At 38.1% G+C, this 18,315-nt stretch overlaps 2 protein-coding genes across 14 annotated transcripts in view; one reads left to right on the top strand and one right to left on the bottom strand.

Moving 5' to 3' along the window:
- Positions 1–4,269, top strand: part of Dpp4 (dipeptidyl peptidase 4) — a 77,221-nt gene extending 72,952 nt beyond the window's left edge. The window contains exons 24-26 of the mRNA XM_075985050.1: positions 909–981; positions 1,249–1,322; positions 2,841–4,269. Coding sequence (XP_075841165.1) covers positions 909–981; positions 1,249–1,322; positions 2,841–2,942 — 249 coding nt within the window. The 3' untranslated portion in view covers positions 2,943–4,269. The remainder of the gene's footprint in view (positions 1–908; positions 982–1,248; positions 1,323–2,840) is intronic.
- Positions 4,270–7,871: 3,602 nt separating this feature from the next.
- Slc4a10 (solute carrier family 4 member 10) overlaps positions 7,872–18,315 on the bottom strand; it is a 223,608-nt gene continuing 213,164 nt past the window's right edge. For 6 of the 13 annotated variants that reach the window (XM_075985040.1, XM_075985048.1, XM_075985047.1 and 3 more), the window contains 3 exons: positions 16,868–16,984; positions 16,027–16,065; positions 7,872–9,865 (listed from right to left, as the gene is read on the bottom strand). In XM_075985040.1, coding sequence (XP_075841155.1) covers positions 16,053–16,065; positions 16,868–16,984 — 130 coding nt within the window. In that variant the 3' untranslated portion in view covers positions 7,872–9,865; positions 16,027–16,052. The remainder of the gene's footprint in view (positions 9,866–16,026; positions 16,066–16,867; positions 16,985–18,315) is intronic. The other 7 variants (XM_075985043.1, XM_075985044.1, XM_075985039.1 and 4 more) reach the window with 2 other exon arrangements.

Raw genomic sequence — 18,315 nt, forward strand, 5'->3', positions numbered from 1 at the left:
TCCAGACAGGCAAAGCAGACCCACTCTTCCCAGTCTCTGTCTGGCATTTTCCCTTCATCTCAACATTGCAATCAGACCTAAATTTAAATCATCTGACTTATGCTTGTCACTTTTTTTTTCTTTCCTCATCCAAGACCTCTGACCTTTAATGTGGAAGTCCCTAGTTGACTCAGACCACAAAATCGATCTTTTAACCCTTCATCCTGTCACCCTGGATGGCTTGGAAATAACATTTAACAGCACCATTTTTTCCCTCTAATATTAAAAATGAGGAAGTATCAAACACCCACTGATTTTCTGAGACTAGCCCTGATCTTTTTCACCTCTTCCCCTCCCATATGTTACACTTGCTTAGGTTTTAAACATCTGTTTCCAGAGAGGTAATGTTTGCTTTTCATTTAGAACCTAGCAATGTGGACCAAAGTTCACATGACATATTGCAGAGTATGTTTAGTTGCAAATGCTATGTACAGGCACTTTGAAATGTAGCATGTATGGCACCATGTGACACATGGTTGCTATGGTAATACACTTTTTGGCTGAACTACAGCAGAAGCCCATGGAACATACATTGCTAATATGAGACTCTGCCCTCTGCTAATGCCTAGGACACAGCCAATCTGTGATCTGGGACTCAAGGGGTTTTGCATGCAGCCTAGAGGACAGGTGCCCTCTTGCTACATGTGCAGGGAAGATGTGACATTCTTCCTTTCCAGTCCCGTCTCCCAGGCACAGGGCATGCTGTGCATTCTGCCATGCATGGAGACAGCATTTGCTTGAATATCGGTTTGCTATATTTTGTATCAAAGGGGGCCCCAGCTGAAAACATTTTATTTTGTAAACTGAAGTGAAAAATCAGTTATGGCAGATCCTTTTTTGAATAATGACATTCTTCTTCCCAATTTCAGAATTCAACAGTCATGAGCAGAGCTGAAAATTTTAAACAAGTTCAGTACCTCCTTATTCATGGAACAGCAGATGGTGAGTTTCAGTTAATTAGACTTTTTAGTATCACAGACAGGTTTGTAATTTCACTACTGACAAAACAAAAGCATGAGGGGCAAGACTGTTACATTTACTTCAATAAAACAGTGTTGCTTTCCACAACTCACTTGTCTTGGGCTAAATGGGATGCTGAGTCTTAGGACTTCAGGCGCTTCCTTCTTGTGCTTTCCCCCTCAGTATCTGAATGCTCCAGAGGCTATTAGCTGCTTGTTTATGGCTGCTTTCCCCCTTTCTTTCCCGCAGATAATGTTCACTTTCAGCAGTCAGCTCAGATCTCCAAAGCCCTGGTGGATGCTGGTGTGGATTTCCAAGCAATGGTATAATAAGACTTTGTTCAGGGGGAACAAAGTATCTGCTGGGTCTAGTTTCCTCTTGGGGGTGACTTTTTCCCAAGGGCATCTCAGAAGATGGGACTGAAGAGGGCGTGAAGTTGGAGATGTGATCTCCTTGAGTCATACGCAGAGTAAATATTAGACAGTTTGAGGTTGAGAAACACAGTATTACATACCCTGGGAGTGTCAAAACACCATTCTTCCATTCATGTGATGGTTCAGCCTCTCCCTGTTGTGATTTGAAAGTAATCACTTATTCCGTAAATGTGTGGCAGAGTAATTCTAAAGTGAAACCAGCATGATAATAGCTGAAATGTAAGATCCATTCTGTTATTATGATTACTAGCCATCCTAACAACAGTGGGATATTAATAATCACCATACTTCAGTTCTTGCGATTGCTACACAAGCTTTTGTTGAACAACTGCAGGCAGCAAGCAATTAGGCTTGTTTATAAAGTCCGAAATGACTGGGGCTGGTTTTGCCTATACAGAGGATGTTTGCCTATATAGAAGATGTATTTAGTCTTCTATATTATAATTTTTCAGATTATATATATATATATGTATATTTGGGCACACATGTCTTGCACTAATAATACTATAGTTTAAAACACAGCTTTCTTATCTGTTCTGACTAGAAAACCCTGCCCACCACTCCTAACACATTATTTGCTGTGTGCTCGGTTTCAGTAGTGCCTACTGTCTAGGTTTTTTTGTTTTTTTTGTTTTTAAATCTTGTCCTGAGAAAACCTGCTATACCTTTTGGGTCAGATTCCCAGTGGTTGAGGTTTATTTTTTGCCACTATTTAAAGCAAAATCAGATAATACTTGAGGCATGATTTTAAAATTTAACTTATGTCTCAGTAACATGTATTAGGCTGGCAGTGCCTTCCCAGGTATTTAGTAAGGTATGCGTTTTTATGTGTTTGCCTCAGGTTGGAGATTCTTTTTATGTAAATGCCACACAGACAGAGCTTTTAATTTCTAGTATAAAATTTAACTGTTGGTAAAAAATACATTTGACTTTTGACTTCACTTATGCTATATATATAAAACTTTAACATTTAAATAGGTTTTTCTAGCCATTTAGATGCTTATATTGGAAAAATTACTTTAAAAACTATTTATTTTAATACATACTCAAGTGTAGAGAAATTTAATTATTGCTAGCACCATTAAAATAGTATGCCTGCTGGTATAAACCTTACCATTTATGTTGTGGTTTTAAGTGACCTTTGAGTCGCATTTGAAAGTTGATTTGGGTATTTTAATTAAACTCCTATGCAGTCAATCCAAATGCATAGTGCATTTTCTCAGTACCTGAAAAAGAGGACCAGAGATGTCTCGGGTCTTGAAAGGCTCTGGGGAAGAACTAGACACCCTCTTCGACCACACTTCAGTTTATAAACTGTTCCCATTTAACACCATGCGGGAGCTCCCTTGAGTTTTTCTCTTTTAAAATCCAGCCGCCATCCTACTTGTGACCTCTTTCTCTCTGCAGTGGTACACGGACGAAGACCACAGCATCGCCAGCAGCGCAGCTCACCAGCACATCTACACCCACATGAGCCATTTCCTCCAACAGTGCTTCTGCTTACAGTAGCCCGGCAAAGCTCCTGCAGCTTATTTAAAAACACGTTGTTCTCATTATCTTAAAGCTGCACTGTCAAGATGACGATCTCCATAATGCTCGCACTGAGGAATTCCAGGCTGCTTCCCAGTTTTATACCTGCAGTCCTAGGCAAGGATGTCTGTCTTTACAACAGATTCTACCTTACAGCCATTTGGATTTTTCACTCTGTTTTGTTTATCATTTCAAATTATTTCCACATCAGCTGCTGAAACAACAAATATAAATTATTTTTACAAGAGCTCTGCATAGATTTCCTGAGAAGAATTTCATTTTTTTCCCCCATACTAGCCTGGTCCAAATCTTGTTCCCTTATTTAAGGGGCTGACAAGATGTGGGCAATGATGCCATTAGGGCAGGGCGAGGAGATTACAGAGTATGGCTAGAAATGCAGGTCCAAGCATACCCACCCACCCAGGCTACTGTCAGCTCGCCTCAAGAAGTGCTGTTCACTGCCAGACTGGCACAGGTTTCTGAGAAAGACTATTCAAACAGTCTCAGGAAATCATATATGCAAAGCGCTGACTTCTCAGTAAAACCACAGCAGTTGAATAGACTCCAAAGAAATGCAAGGGAAACTGCCAGCAATGCAAGGCCCCCAGGTGCCAGTTACGGCTATAGGTGCTACAAAAACACAGCAAGGGTGGTGGGAAAGCATTGTAAATGTGCTTTGAAAAATCACCGACGGTTCCTAGTGAAAAGAGGCATCTTGGAACATACCGACTTGCCCTGTTAAAAGTTGAAAATATTTGTGTCGCAATTTCTAACATGAAGGAATGCTTGCATCGGTTTTTCTTCATTTCTTTGAGCATTTTAATTAAAATATTTTAACTTCATTGGCTTTTTAATGGAAAATGAACGAGAATGGTGTGTGCTATTATTTCTATTCTCCACACTAGAATTCTGCCTGGTCATTTAGTAAATATGCTTCTGTTTTTCAGAGGCAATGGGTTACATCGTGAATCAAACTTAAACGGCATTGACATATGGACACATTTGCTCAAAGGTTCTTGTTTAACTTGCTAGAAATCCAAGGCTGTCTTGTAAACATGGAAGGAATTCAGCTTTTTTTTTTTTTTTAAAAAAAACAACTTAGATACATAAAAATGTTTAAAGTTAAATAATTCATAAGGGTTTATCTAATACCTATGAAATTTCAATTCTCATACTTAATACTTAGCTTTTAAGAAATCAGTTAATAATGATGTGGTCATTCATATACTATGGAAGACATAATTTAATTTAATCCAGGAAAGCATGTGGGATTCACTGCATGAGAATAAATACATCAACAAAGTCATTTGGTAGCTCGGTAGATGTGTCCTTCCAGGGCTTTGTGTCTGTTTTCTCTTGGCGCTCTCTCTCTCTCTCTCTCTCTCTCTCTCTCTCTCTCTCTCTCTCTCTCTCTCTCTTGAGAGGGACATAATAAAAAGAAAGCGTAGATTTCAGAAACTGAATCTGACTTAACAATGTTTGAATAACCTAGAAAATATGATGTTTTGTTTCAATTATTTGTAACAAGCTACATTTTAAAAATGGTCTCACATTTAAATGCAGACCATTTGCTAAGCAAAATTATCGCAGACAGGTGAGCCTGCAGCATAAATTCGAAACCTGGCAGAAATGGAAACCATCTATCACTTCAAAATGAGAGTAGAGGCTCATGAGAGCAATGCACTGAGAGAGTGAAATCAGCTTTGATACTGTCTCCAGGGCACACCACTGGCTCGGTTCACCTTATTTAACTCTCAAGTCCCACTCTTCACCTGAAAGCACCACTGATGCTTAGCCTTGTAGGTTCCTGGCCATTATCTTTGTTTGAATATAGCTCAGTCACGTGTGTAGCAGGACCAATCTGCATGGTCCTAGCAAGGAACAGAGGTAACACATGTTCCTGACAGCATGAAAACATAAAAGCAAATTAAATAAAACTATCCTTTGTGAGTTCATTAATCTAAATCACATTATATAATAATCCAGGTTTGTATTAATATTTCTCATGATTGTGTAATGTTTATATAATGCCCATTGTTCATTTCTAAATATGTTGTTTCTGGAGCCTGAGGTTATAAAAATATCACAGCACACATTTTTCAGGCAATGAGGGTTTCAAATTGTGATAATGTGAATAAATTCAGTTTTTATTTGACACTCATAAGAAGAGTTTTACTGTTCAATAAGAGTTGCAAATTAGATAAAGAAGCTAATACATAAATAATAATAAACTTAACTTAAGGGTAAGTTTGAGACACACAAGAACTAGCAATGTCTCTACAGTATACAGACAAGTCTCTTATGGGCACATGCAGCCTCTGGAAGCCTTCTTTCACAAACTGTCCTCAGAGCGCTCCAGCACCCAGGGGCACACGTGCTAAAGGAATTGAGCAGCAGTTCGTGATCCAGGATGACTCAGTCTGTGTCACTCTGGGCACTGTGTTTCTTGATCAGAGTATTAGCAGCCCCACTTCTTGGCACCTACTGCTTTTGCTCTAAGTTGGAGTGAGAATACTGACTTATAAGACTACTAGATTTGTACAATATTTAAGATTCAATAACTTCTAAGTGAAAAAACATACCAAAACACAAGCATTTTTTCCTAAAATAAGATAATTCTGCTGTGCCAACTTTATGACATTATTTCAGCAGTATTTTCACATACGTCCTGAGTGACCTGAAGCATAGATTCAGGATGTTTTTGGGGATACAGATGGCTGAGAATGAAACACAAATGGGGCTTATAAAGCAGCATCATGGGCTACCCCATAAAAATCACAGAGCCTGGTAATTCCAAGACCACTATGAAGCTCAGTAGCATTTGATCGTCTCTCTGCATGTCATATTTCTCTGACAATATTAACATTTAAGTCCAAGAATTTGAGTTACTAGGAAGAAAATATTTTTATGGCTATTGAGAAGGGTATCTTTCAATGCATACAAAGTAGTGGTTCTCAGCCTCCCTAATGCTGCGACCCTTTTATACAGTTCTTCATGTTTTGGTGACTCCAAACCATGAAATTATATTTGTTCCTGCTTCATAACTTTAATTTGCTACTATTATGAACCACAATGCAAATATCTGTGTTTTCTGATAATCTTAGGTTACCCTTGTGAAAGGGTCATTCAACCCCCATAGGGGTCATGACCCTAGGTGGAGAACCATTGGTAAAGGCTACAACAGTTGTGACAAACGTAGCATTTTAGAGACATTATTCAGCCTCTCTGAATTCAACTCCACTTGAGCCCTAAAAGAGTAAAAACTTCCTACATCAGAACTGCTGTTTGGCTGAGATTTACATACAAGTAGTGCCTAACATCTTTCCAGTTTTTGTCCTCCTAGCCGCAGTATTTTGCTGTTTTTCCTACCTTTGAGGCTGCATACATTGCATAGATTCTGGTCTTAAACTTCCATGTTCTCATGTGCTAGATCTATGTCGTATCCAATATGCACTGCTGGTTTCTCTATTTTCATAATTCTTAACTGAACAACAGCATTTTCTGAAACGTTTTACTTATGCTTCTGGAACAACTTCTGCTGTTTGGTAAATAAATATCAGAGCAAAGAATTAGACCCTACAGAGTTAACAGGGCCGGTTAAGACACCGTTACCATCAAGAGTTCCTTGATGGTAACAAATGGAGGAATGAGGTTGTCAGGCAGAAATGTATGACTCCACATAAAAAAGGAAGTGGACATGGATATAAGCTCAGTCTACAATAAGAAGAAATGAGGTCATTAGGGCTAAAGAGAAGCAGAGCATCTAAATATGCCCAGGAAAGAATCAGAAGTCATTTCTGATTATTAACCACAACCATCCTCTCAAAATACTTAGAGACTATACGACTTTCATAAAACTTTCAGAAGGTTGCTATTTCATTTTTAAAATGACTGTACCTGCCTCCCAAGTGCTGATTTTATAGATGTTTGCTATCCAGATGGTATTTTATTGTATTTCCTTACTGGATATACAAGATAGACATATTGAAAAATTAGAAATCAGTCTGTCAATGACAGGAAAGGATTCAGGATAAAATGGGCTAGAAACAGAGAGGGCAGTGAAGAAAGGAAGCAGGTCAGTCTTCACTCACCCTAAAAGATCCGGAAGTCATCACTGAAGTGTCTCTATCAGACTCTGAGTTTGAGCTACCCCCCATAGCTAGAACAACCCTGAACAATAAAATAACTGCTGGAGATCTCACCACTCCCAATTTCAAGTGGTACTACAGAGCTACAGTACTAAAAACAGCAGGGTATTGGCATGAAAACAGACATTTTGATCAATAGGATCAGATTGAAAATCAGACATAAATCTACACACCTATGGACATACACACTGGAAAATGACATCTTTAACAAATGGTGGTCAAACTGGGTGTCTGCAAGTAGGAGTCTGAATCACCCCAAAAAGATATTTAGAAAGAAACATGGATGCTGTTAAGTAGGGGCAATTACAAGGAAGCCTACTAGTCAAGAGGTATTCTCCAGCAGGCAGAGTTCTGAATACAGTCTTCCCAACAATCTACTGATGGCCACAGAAGAACTGAGGTTCCATTTGACCTCTACAGCAGACTTAAAGGGTACATGTGGGGAATGCCTTCTCCACACAGGTAAAAGCAGGCATTCATGAGTTCTACTAGTGTGATCCTACTAAGGAGCTTTTCACTTGCCATAGAGATAACATCACCCATGCCTTGTTCTGTGGGGAAAGGAACATGTGCAACCTTACAAATTTATCATTCTCTTCTGTTCATAAAGTTCAAGTTGTTTGAATTGTGTTTAGGTCACAAATGATTTTTAACAGTGAGAATGTCTTAATTTAAATATGCTTAGACCCTTATAATACTTTACCTGATTTATTGGTTAATATGAAGGAAAAGTAAAGACAGGACACACTGCACACACTTTAAAATAAGCATGAAAATTAGTTAGGATAAATATTTATTTCCACATAACATTTCTTAGTTTTGAAAAACACAATATCCTAGTCACATTTACACATTACTTAAACATTGCAATAAATTACATTCAAGATATTCAATAATTTTGACCAGGATTCTGAAATTAGGAGTAAATATATATAATACTACATTTTCTTATATCTTATATAATTTCAAAATATTAAGATTAAGATAGAGATAGCATTAAAATTCACAGATGAACAAAATTACTATAAAAATACTCAGAAATACAGAATTTCATAGGATGATTGCTTGTTCAAACCAATGATCATATGAAGGTTTTAACTCACTGATGGTTTTTAGCAGAGCAGGGGCTGCTATGTGGAGCCCTAGGGGACTGCTTTCAGATTGAAAAACAGTGAGGATGCTACTGGAGAGTGGGTCACAGCACACACGTGTGCAGCACACAGTTTCACATTTGTCTTCACCGCTTATAAATACAAACTTTACTAACTGCAAAGTCTTCTCTTAATTTAGCTCGTATTTCATTAAAAAATGGATCCTGAAAAGATTGTGAGAAATTTCTTTTTCAAAAGATATCAAAATGTTATGGTTAATGTAGGCCTGTTTTTTTTCACCTTCATGGGCTTCCTAATAGAGGAGTTTGCCCAATTATGTGCACTTCCATGGAGTGCATAAAGTTTACAAAAGCCACAGGCCTCTGAGTTTTTCTAAATTTGGACATTGAAAGATTATAAGGTTGTGAATTATTGATAGTCCTTAGGAACTAAGAATCCTCTGAGATTTTGTTTTTAGCAACTCACATTTATCTAAAATTAAATGAATCATATTTAGTCATACTCAAAAATCCATAACTTCCTTCCTATTTTAATAAGCTTAGTAAAGTTGGATTGTTTCAAATGGACTGAAATATTTACATCACCTTCTCTAACAGAATCTGAATTTTAGTTCAAAGATTGTTTCCCCACAACATGCATTTAATTAAAATGTGGAAAAGAACTTGCAAAACCAGTTACAGCTGGATACCTGTTGGTCTAACATGACAACATGACAGGGAACAATTCTAAGCAGAACAGCTGTATAGGTATGTATTTCCTATGCAATGATTCACTGTGGGGCATTCCATAAGTATCTATGTCATAGGTGTATGTGGGAAGCAACTATTGTCAATGGGAGAGAAATTCAGTAACACTTTTCTGGTAAAGACTTAAAAAGAAAAAAATCTCACAAAACTCTTCAATCTCTCTAAGCATTTCATGGACGCCTAGTACACTTGACCACGTGGGTAAAACACAATTCTAAGCAAACACTACAGGACTCTCCTGCAGTATGACTTCTAAGAAGGTAAGAACAGGTTTCTTTCTCAAATAACTTGAAGTATCAGTTAGCTATTAAGTATTAAATGCATCCTATGAAGTCAGGAAATACATAAATAACAAGTGTTACAAATGTTTTCAAAGTAACCTTTTGATTGGGGCCTTTCAGAACAAGTCACTAATGCTAAGGCATAAAAAAGTTAAAAGTACGACTACCTTTCCAAAAGTCTTCTGAATAAAATTATCAGGTATCTTCCGGTTGCTAAGGTAGGAAAATACAAACTAGGTAAATACCCCTTTTTGTTTAAAGAACACTTTGCTCCCATGATGCTGACATTGAGAACGCTGTGTTGGCGGATGTCTCACAGTAATGACTTGGGGGACTCTTGCATTAGCTACTGTATCTGCTCACGAGGGGGTCACACTGCTCAGAGGAGGTTAAACACAGAAATGGAGGAAGCGTTGCACTACTTACAGTGTGGAGGTGGATTTGGGATAGGAGACAGGATTTACAATACATGATCAAAGCAGTTTTATTAATAATTGTGACACTCTTCTCATATATTTATATATGTAAAAAATAAATTGAAGATCAAGTCATAGACAAGTCTCCCTGTCAACACCTTTCCCTGAGTCAGCTTTCTTCTCTTTTCGGCTTTCAGTGCTAAAGGGGGAGGAGAAAAAAAGGGAGAAATTTACCAATATAATCCAGCTTGATTACTGTGAGATTTGTTTTCTTCAGATACAAAACCCATCAACCCCAAAGAAATACAAGAGTTCTTAGGCATTGCTCTCTCATGCTGTAACACAGAGACACAGCAGCAATTAAATCCTCTGCGCTCTGTGAGCTAGAAATCAGGAACTGCAGAGAGGGGGAAATTCACAAACAGACACCGAGAAACAAAAAACAGATATTTCCAAACGGTTCTAAAAGCATGCAAGATTAATACACGGCCCTCATCTGGGCAAATGAATAATTGACAGTTGGTGAAAACGCCAGCCATGCTCCACACTAAGGTAGCGTAAGACTAGCAACGACAGAGAAGGTGCTGCTGGAAAGGGCTTTTCCTTTGTTCCTGGACTGAACCTTGATCTATGGGAAGGAAGATGTCTTGGTAGGGAGTGCAGACACATACTTCCTAGCCTGGACTCCCTGCTCTCCACACACCTGTGCTGTGTTCACAGGGAAAGCCTCCGGCTACACAGCAGGGGAGGGATGCTTCATTTCCTTCTAGAATAAACTCACATCCCAGAAGCCTGTTTAGTTTCATCTTCCACTTAACTTCAATGACAATTACGTTGATAATGTGACTACCATTTTTGTTGAGTTATCTGCAATATTTTCACCATTTTGTACTTGGAAGTCTTCATGGAGGAAGAATTTGAATGTAGTGCTCAAATGGATGAAGCTTAGAAGGAAAGTGTGTACTTCCAGAAGGGCAACACTCTTCTTCCTCTAGTACTCCTGGGGCCTGGCAAAGTCCTATGCACTCAACGTCTCTCTGCAAACCCACCCCCATTTATGGCATAAAGAACAACATACAGCCAGCCTCTGAGACCCTGAACTAGAAGAATCAACACATTTTTCACTGTTAACTTTGGCCCTTAATACACATCAATGAAATAGTGGAAAGTGGAAGCATTCTTGGTTTTACAACTGTTCTCTGGGTAATAAAAGAACCAAGTTATGTTTTCTATGGGGTTTTCTGAGCATCTTTCTTAGTGGTCAATAACTTAAACATATTCTAAGAGTGTGCTTTTAAAATTGTTTTTTTTCTCCAATTCAAGCTAGAAACAGCCCTCTCAGTTGTCACCACCACCCGGCGCCATCAGGTAAGAAGTGCCGGAGCTTCTGCCATCTGTGGCACGCTGCCAGCACTGAGAGTGGTGTGAGTGAGTGTCTATGGCACCCGGGTTTATGCCTGCCACACTTCTCAGCACATACTCCTTACAGGTCAGAGCAAAGCAACTTTTTTCCCTTTTCTTTTCTCCTTTCGTGAGAAGAGATGACAGTGTGCACATGATGTGTCGGGCGCCTTAATTCTGTATTTTTAACTTCTCTATCTGCATGACTCACTTTTTCTACTTTAAGTTCTTTTACATGACAAATGTCTGCTATTCTGTTTTTCAAATTAACTTGTCCTTGGACGTCACTTGTCCCCACCTCTTCTGTCAAACAAAGCCAATAACGCCCAACAGAATGGGGTGGAGGTGTGGGTGGAGTGCCCATTCTTACCTCCCAGAGCTAAGGGAGCTGTGTGACCCACAGCCAGGGATTTACTCTCTCTGAGACCGGCTTCCTTCAACACTAAATTGAGCTTTGGACCAGATGGCCTCTGAGTCTTCTTGTAGCTCACTTCTGAAATACTGACTCTGGTATTCCTGTTTCTAATATACTCTGTCTTTTGGAAAATTGGATGTTGTATCCTATCTATGTGAGACTTGGTAGGGGAGAGGTATAGTGGTCTCTGCTCTAACATTGAGACTTAGGTATCACATAACTTCTTGATAAATACCTTACTTCTCAATGGTCAGTGACACAATTTGTCACTAAGTAGCGTAGGTAGACAGAGAGAAAGTGTCAGAGAGAGAGTCAGAGAGAGAATATCAACTAGATTTACAGATAAGCCTTCTCTTTATCTGATTTAATTATATTTGTCTTTTATGTCATAAAACAATCACTTACTAAATGACTATTTTAATAAAATAATTTGGGGAGGCAGAAGTATTCCAATCTGCTCAAGACTGCTATGAAAATGTTTCTTTGGATTTTCTAACTGCATGATGATCTCCCTGTCTCCCCCCTCCCCCACCCGGGGTTTCTTACTACATCTATTTTTCTAATGCGAATCAACTAAACTTTCATTTAAACAAACACATATCACATGTGTACTATTTCTTATTATAATAAATAAATATTGTCAGGTATTCTAGGAAGATCTAAAAAAATACGATAGATAAAATTATTCTTATAGGTCAGTCCTGAAATCATATGCACAAGTAACATACAGGCTGATCATGTTCAGGTTGCATTTGTTTATTTAGAAATATATATGTATATAGTAATTATTAATGAAAAAAGAGGCTATGAATTTAAAAGTAAGGGGGGGGAGAGAGAGAGAGAGAGAGAGAGAGAGAGAGAGAGAGAGAGAGAGAGAGAGAGAGAGAGAGAGAGAAGAGTTTGTAAAGAAGGATGGGGAAGGGGAAAAATGATACAATCATATTATAGTCTCAAAAAATAAGATAACTAAAACCATAAAAAGAAGAAAGTGATAATTCAAGAATGAGCAAATAGTAGACCACTATTGATATGCTACTTATAAATCTACGAGGAAGTTTCTTCCATGGACTCAGATATTGTTCTGGACAGCATTTGTCTAGTAGCTAGGGAAAGGCCTAAGAGATCACAGCAAAGGAGGAGTCTCCATAATAGGAAGAGTTTGTGGGGAGGACAGAGGAAAGGTAGAAAGAGTAGTAGCCATCCTGGTAGTTCTTCATACATCAATGGGTGGCCCCACTCCAGCACAAGCAAGAGTCCCATGACTTAATAAATAAAAGAGAAGACACAGTAGGAGGGTAGAGAGATGAAAGTGGATCAGGAAGGAATTTAGGGAAAGATGGGGGCAAATATGCTAAAAATACATTGCTCCTTTTCCCAGCATCTATAGGTGTCACTGCAAGAAATGTTCTTAGGAGTCCATTGTGCAGCAAATGTGGTTTTGGAGAGCCCTATTTTTATCATACTGTATGGGGGAGCTGTGGAGGCCACCCATTGAACAAGAAGAAATCAATTGGTGCCTACAGAGAGCCTTCACACCTATGTTCTAGAGTCTTTGGTACAGGAACATACTTTGCAAGCAAAAGAGAAATATAAACACCAATCCACCCACAAACGCTCTGATCTACAATTGTGTCCTTTCTGCAAGATATGCTAGGGAATGATAGCACAAAGCCTATGGAAGTAACCAACCAATATATGATTTGGCTGAAGGTTCAATCCATGAGATGGAACCCATACCCAACACTGCTTGGGTGAACAAGAACCTGAACCTAAATATCCAAGGGACCTAGGCTAAAACAAAACACTACTGTCTAAAAGAAAAAAACAGTAATAAAATGACTCCTAATGACATTCTTCTATAATAATGTTGTATAATTATATAATTATCCATATAACTAGATAAACTATAATTATTTTATTATTAAAGAAAAGAAACTATGGGAACTACCTAGTAAAACCCTATCTCAAAAATTAAAACAAACAAAAAAATCAAAGAAATGTTTTTTAAAAAAGCAAAACAAGGTGTAAGAGAGTTGGTTCTGTGGCTAAGAGCATTAGTGTAGGTATTGTTCTTGCAAAGAACCCAAGTGGGGGTTCCAGCACCTATATAAAGTGACTCACAACCACCTGTAACTCAAGTTTGAGGGAAACCAATGCCTTCTTCTGGATTCCTTGGGGACCCACACTCATAAGCATATCTCTACACATTGACACACACATAATTAAAAGTAATATAAATTGAGTCAGAGATGATTGAGCATACCTTTGATCCCAGAACTCGGGATCAAAGACAGAACTCTATGAGTTCTAGGAGAGCCTGGCCTACATATCAATTCCAGGCCAGTTAGACTACATAGTAAGAACCTGTCTCAATAATAATGATGATGATAACGATAATGATGATGATGGTTGTGGTAGTGATGATGGTGGTGGTGATAATGATGATAAATCTTTTAAAAATCAAAACAAAAAATTGGAAACAGTCTAAGTGTGTAATAGTAGGAAATAAATTATATTACAGTTAATATATAATTTTTACAAAGTTAAATATGGTTTGTAAAATATTAATCACACATTGCTAATGAAAAATTATGAAAGAACAAGTACATTATAAAATCATCTTTGCAAATTTAAAATATATATGAGTAGATGGAATCCTTGAGATTATTAATGACAGTTGACACAGAGGAATCACACACAGAAACACAATTAAGGCAGAATAGTTGTAGAAGAGCCAGGCTACCCACTAACTAGCCTGTTCAGAGCAAGGTACAAATTTTAATGGCTCCTTGCTAAAACGTCCTACAGTGCCAGCTTAAGCAGCCACCTCTTCTGCAGGATACAAATGACTCACGGAGTATTTACTGTGATTTAAAGGGTATCTTACTGGATTCACTGTTTTTCTTAAAGTAATTCTTACACAGCATATTAAAAAAATAGGAAAATATTTTCCTATCCTTTTGGTAATTTACGCCCTATAAATCTTTTCCAGATCAAGATAAGTTGGGCTAGTCTTTGGAGTGACAACGAAGAGCTCCCCAGGAGCGTCCTATCCCTCCTAACTTGCTTGAAAGAGTATTCACAAGTACAAGATATAGTAGCTTGGAATGCTGAGTGCCTGCATCCAGTTTTTACCTCACAGTTTTTTAGACTTTAAGTCTTTGAGTTTGAAAGTTATTTATTAGAATTTTACAGTTTATGCATTTCTTGCTAGTTACCAAGCAAGGCAATCAAACAATGAAGATAAGTTCACATGCATTAAAAGATGAAGGGATGCTGTAGAGGAGCTTGTCATGTGTGCATAGCACTTTCAACCAGGACCAAAGCAGACACCCTCCAGATGAGCTAGAATTGTAGTCGGCTCCTAGCTTCTACGTCCAGTCATACTAGATACTGTATTTCCAAAAACAAAACGTGAACAAAACACTGATGAGATACTGCTATGTGTTTACTTGAAGAATCACAGAAATCATCACATTATAAAACCTTTTCTCAACCCAAAGAAAAAACAGGAAGATTTTGCACGATGGACCCATGTAATTCAGAATGAGAAGCATCTGAAATCTGATTGTCTCAAAGTCCCCGCCCAGTGCCCATGACTGACATTTGACTTTGAGCCTATCAACCTGGATTTCAGACTTTAAAATAAATTGGACTCAAATTTTCCTCCTACTACTCTGATTTTTGTTCAAGAGTTCTGACAAAACATAAAATTACTGCAAGGATGATTGATTCAAAGGGACTATAGCAAGAATTTTGAAGACAGAAAGCTAAATTCATGGTTTAGAAAGAGTATTACTGCTGCTTAACCAAAGCAAGGGAATGCAAGCTGGTTTTGAATCCTTGTTCAAAGACACCATTCAAAACTCTTAGCAATACCTTATGAAGAAACTTTTATCAAACTCCTTTGGTCTAAGTTTTAGAAAAATTTAGAGTCAGGCAATCAGAGGAATTTAGTCAAGCAATGAAAGAGGAAAAGTGGGGGAAAGGGAGGAACAGCCACCCCAGCTTCTGGGGTGATGACAGTCGCTGCCTTGTTTACTCTCCTTGCTACAGAGATGACATTGAAGCAGCATGCCATTTTGGGGCGACAAAACTAGCAGTAGGAGGTTTTCCCCCAAGACTAATGTAGTCTCTCTCTAGCCCATGGCTCCAATTATGTCTCACGAAGCTTGCAAGTTTGCATATATCACAGCAACATTTGCAATTTTCAAAATTAAAGGAACAAATTTTCTTTTCCCAATCTAGAAATTTGACGGTATTATTTGCTAAGTGTGACTCTATAAGCTTGTTGTTTGATACGTGATGCATTCGTATGCTTTAAGGGGAAAAACGTTTCCTCATATTTCAGAGCCCCTCAAAGAACTGATTAGATAAAAAAAGCCATAAAAATCAGTCTTACATTGGACTGGAGTCCAAGACTCTCCAGGCCTTTTGCCTCCCCAAAACTCACACAGATGACATAGGCTGACCAGGTCTTCAGAAGACACCATTTAATATAAGGAAATGCAACCAGGGGATAGGTTTGAGGGAAAAGGTCTTACCTTTGGGGAATCAGCTTCTAGAGTGATTAGGAAGGGGAGCTTATGACAAAAAAATGTAATATAAAAATTAAGTAAAAAAAGTTAATGAAAGCTTATAAAATAAATAAATTAAATCATTATACCATCCCCAAACATCAACCACTTTCTAGAGAAGCAAAACTAGCCTAACATGGGGTTTTCTTCTTCTGAGTAGCATCTAAGATGGCTGCACGCTAAGATCCACACTCATTTGTAAGTTCTGGAAAATCCAGAGAAAATACCAGGACTCCCTTGCTGTTTCAAGACACAATCTTCCCTCAGCATGCACTTAAAGTCACCAGCACAGCTCCGGGACTGCTCATGTGTCCACAAACAGATGAAAATGGGTGGATGTTGGGGGTAAGGTTAGGGAAGTTTGTCAGGGACTTGAAAACAGGAAACTAGAAATCAACTAAACTAGAATGACCATTATATGTGCCAAATCGCTGTCACAAAAGCAAACAGGGAATGGGGAATGTGTTCTGGCACCTACAGTGGTCCTGCGGAGTGTGTGATGAGGGAATACGATGAAACCACATAAAAAAAAAAGAGTGGCCAAAATGAATGTTCAAAATTGTCATGCACTGGGGCCACTGATAGCTCCATTTCCCCCGCACTGTGGTAGTTTTAGAGTGGGTTTTTATTTGAAAGGAAGATACTGACAAACATAATGTTTGTAAAAATTGTCATTCTCCCTTTAGAAAAAAAATTTCTGACACATCTTAAGTCTAAATTTGATTAAAACCAATGGTATCTCTTCCTAGTGCATTTATGCCATAAAATCATTAGCATTAACATAACCTTATTATTTCAAGACTCAAACCTTTTGGAAGGAAAGCGTGACTCCTTGTCTTTTGAGTTGTCAGCAGTAACCAGAAGATTTCCCCACATGGCAGTCTTTGACATTTCATCAGAAATATTGATCACGGACGGGTCATCTCTAGACAGGAGTTTATCCAAAAGGAAATAATATACAATAAACAAGCAATGAGGCACTCAGGTAGGGAAGGTGAATATATGACAACTTTGTAACTATGTGAAATATTTTACCTACATTCTTCACAGTAAAGTACATGCAATATAAAGTTCTCATCTTAAACATTTTAAGATGTACAATTAAAAGTTATTAAAGGCATTTACAACGTATATCCCACTACTACATCTGTCTCCAGAATTCTTTTCATCTTATCAAACTGAAATTTTATATCTATTAAACAATAACTCTCTGCTTCCTCCTTTTCACAGCCCCTGCAAGCACCACGGCATGTTCTGCCTCTATTGCTCGATTTTACGTGTGCCATGTAAGATGCCTCACACGCTGTTTGTTTTTTGTATCACTGCCTTATTTCATTTGAAAATGCCCTCACAGTTCAAGATGCCCTACATATGCCTAAATTTCTCTCCTTTGAAGATTAAATAATATTTCATATTGATTATTATAATAGCATATTTTAAATAATTAAAATTGAGAAGCATAAAGTAAATCACTCAGTTATTGAAGGGTATCCAAAAAATCCAAAGAAAATATTCCAGCTGTGTAGATGTAGATTTGGGCTACAGTTTTCTTGATTCATCCCTGATCTCAGACATTTACTTCCAATTCTGTTCTAATTTAAATGCTCAAGAGGCCCATGCTGCCACCATTTTAAATTGCTGTTCCACCCTCTTAAGACCTCCAACTCTGCACTACTGGGGTTATATTTAGAAAGTGGTCTCCTGTGCCAATGCGTTCAAGTATACTTTTCACTTTCTCTTCTATAAGGTTCAGTGTGGCTGGCTTTATGTTGAGGTCTTTGATCCATTTGGACTTGAGTTTTGTGCATAGTGATAGATATGGGTCTGTTCTCATTCTTCTACATGTTGATAGCCAGTTATGCCAGCACCATTTGCTAAATATGCTTTCTTTTTTCCATTTGATATTTTTTGCTTCTTTGTAAAAAATCAGGTGTTCGAAGGTGTGTGGATTAATATCCGGGTCTTCGATTACTATATTGCTAGTGGGAATGCAAGCTGGCACAGCCCCTTTGGATGTCAGTGTGGCGATTTCTCAGAAAAGTAGGAAACAACCTTCCTCAAGACCCAGTAATACTACTTTTTGGTATATATACAAAGGATGCTCAATCGTGCCACAAGGACATGTGCTCAACTATGTTCATAGCAGCATTGTTTGTCATAGCCCGAACCTGGAAACAACCTAAATGCCCTTCGACAAAAGAATGGATAAGGAAAATGTGGTACATTTACACAATGGAGTACCACACAGAAAAAAAA

This window comes from Microtus pennsylvanicus, chromosome 9, assembly GCF_037038515.1.
Source record: "Microtus pennsylvanicus isolate mMicPen1 chromosome 9, mMicPen1.hap1, whole genome shotgun sequence".
In the NCBI taxonomy this organism is placed as follows: Eukaryota; Metazoa; Chordata; class Mammalia; order Rodentia; family Cricetidae; genus Microtus; species Microtus pennsylvanicus.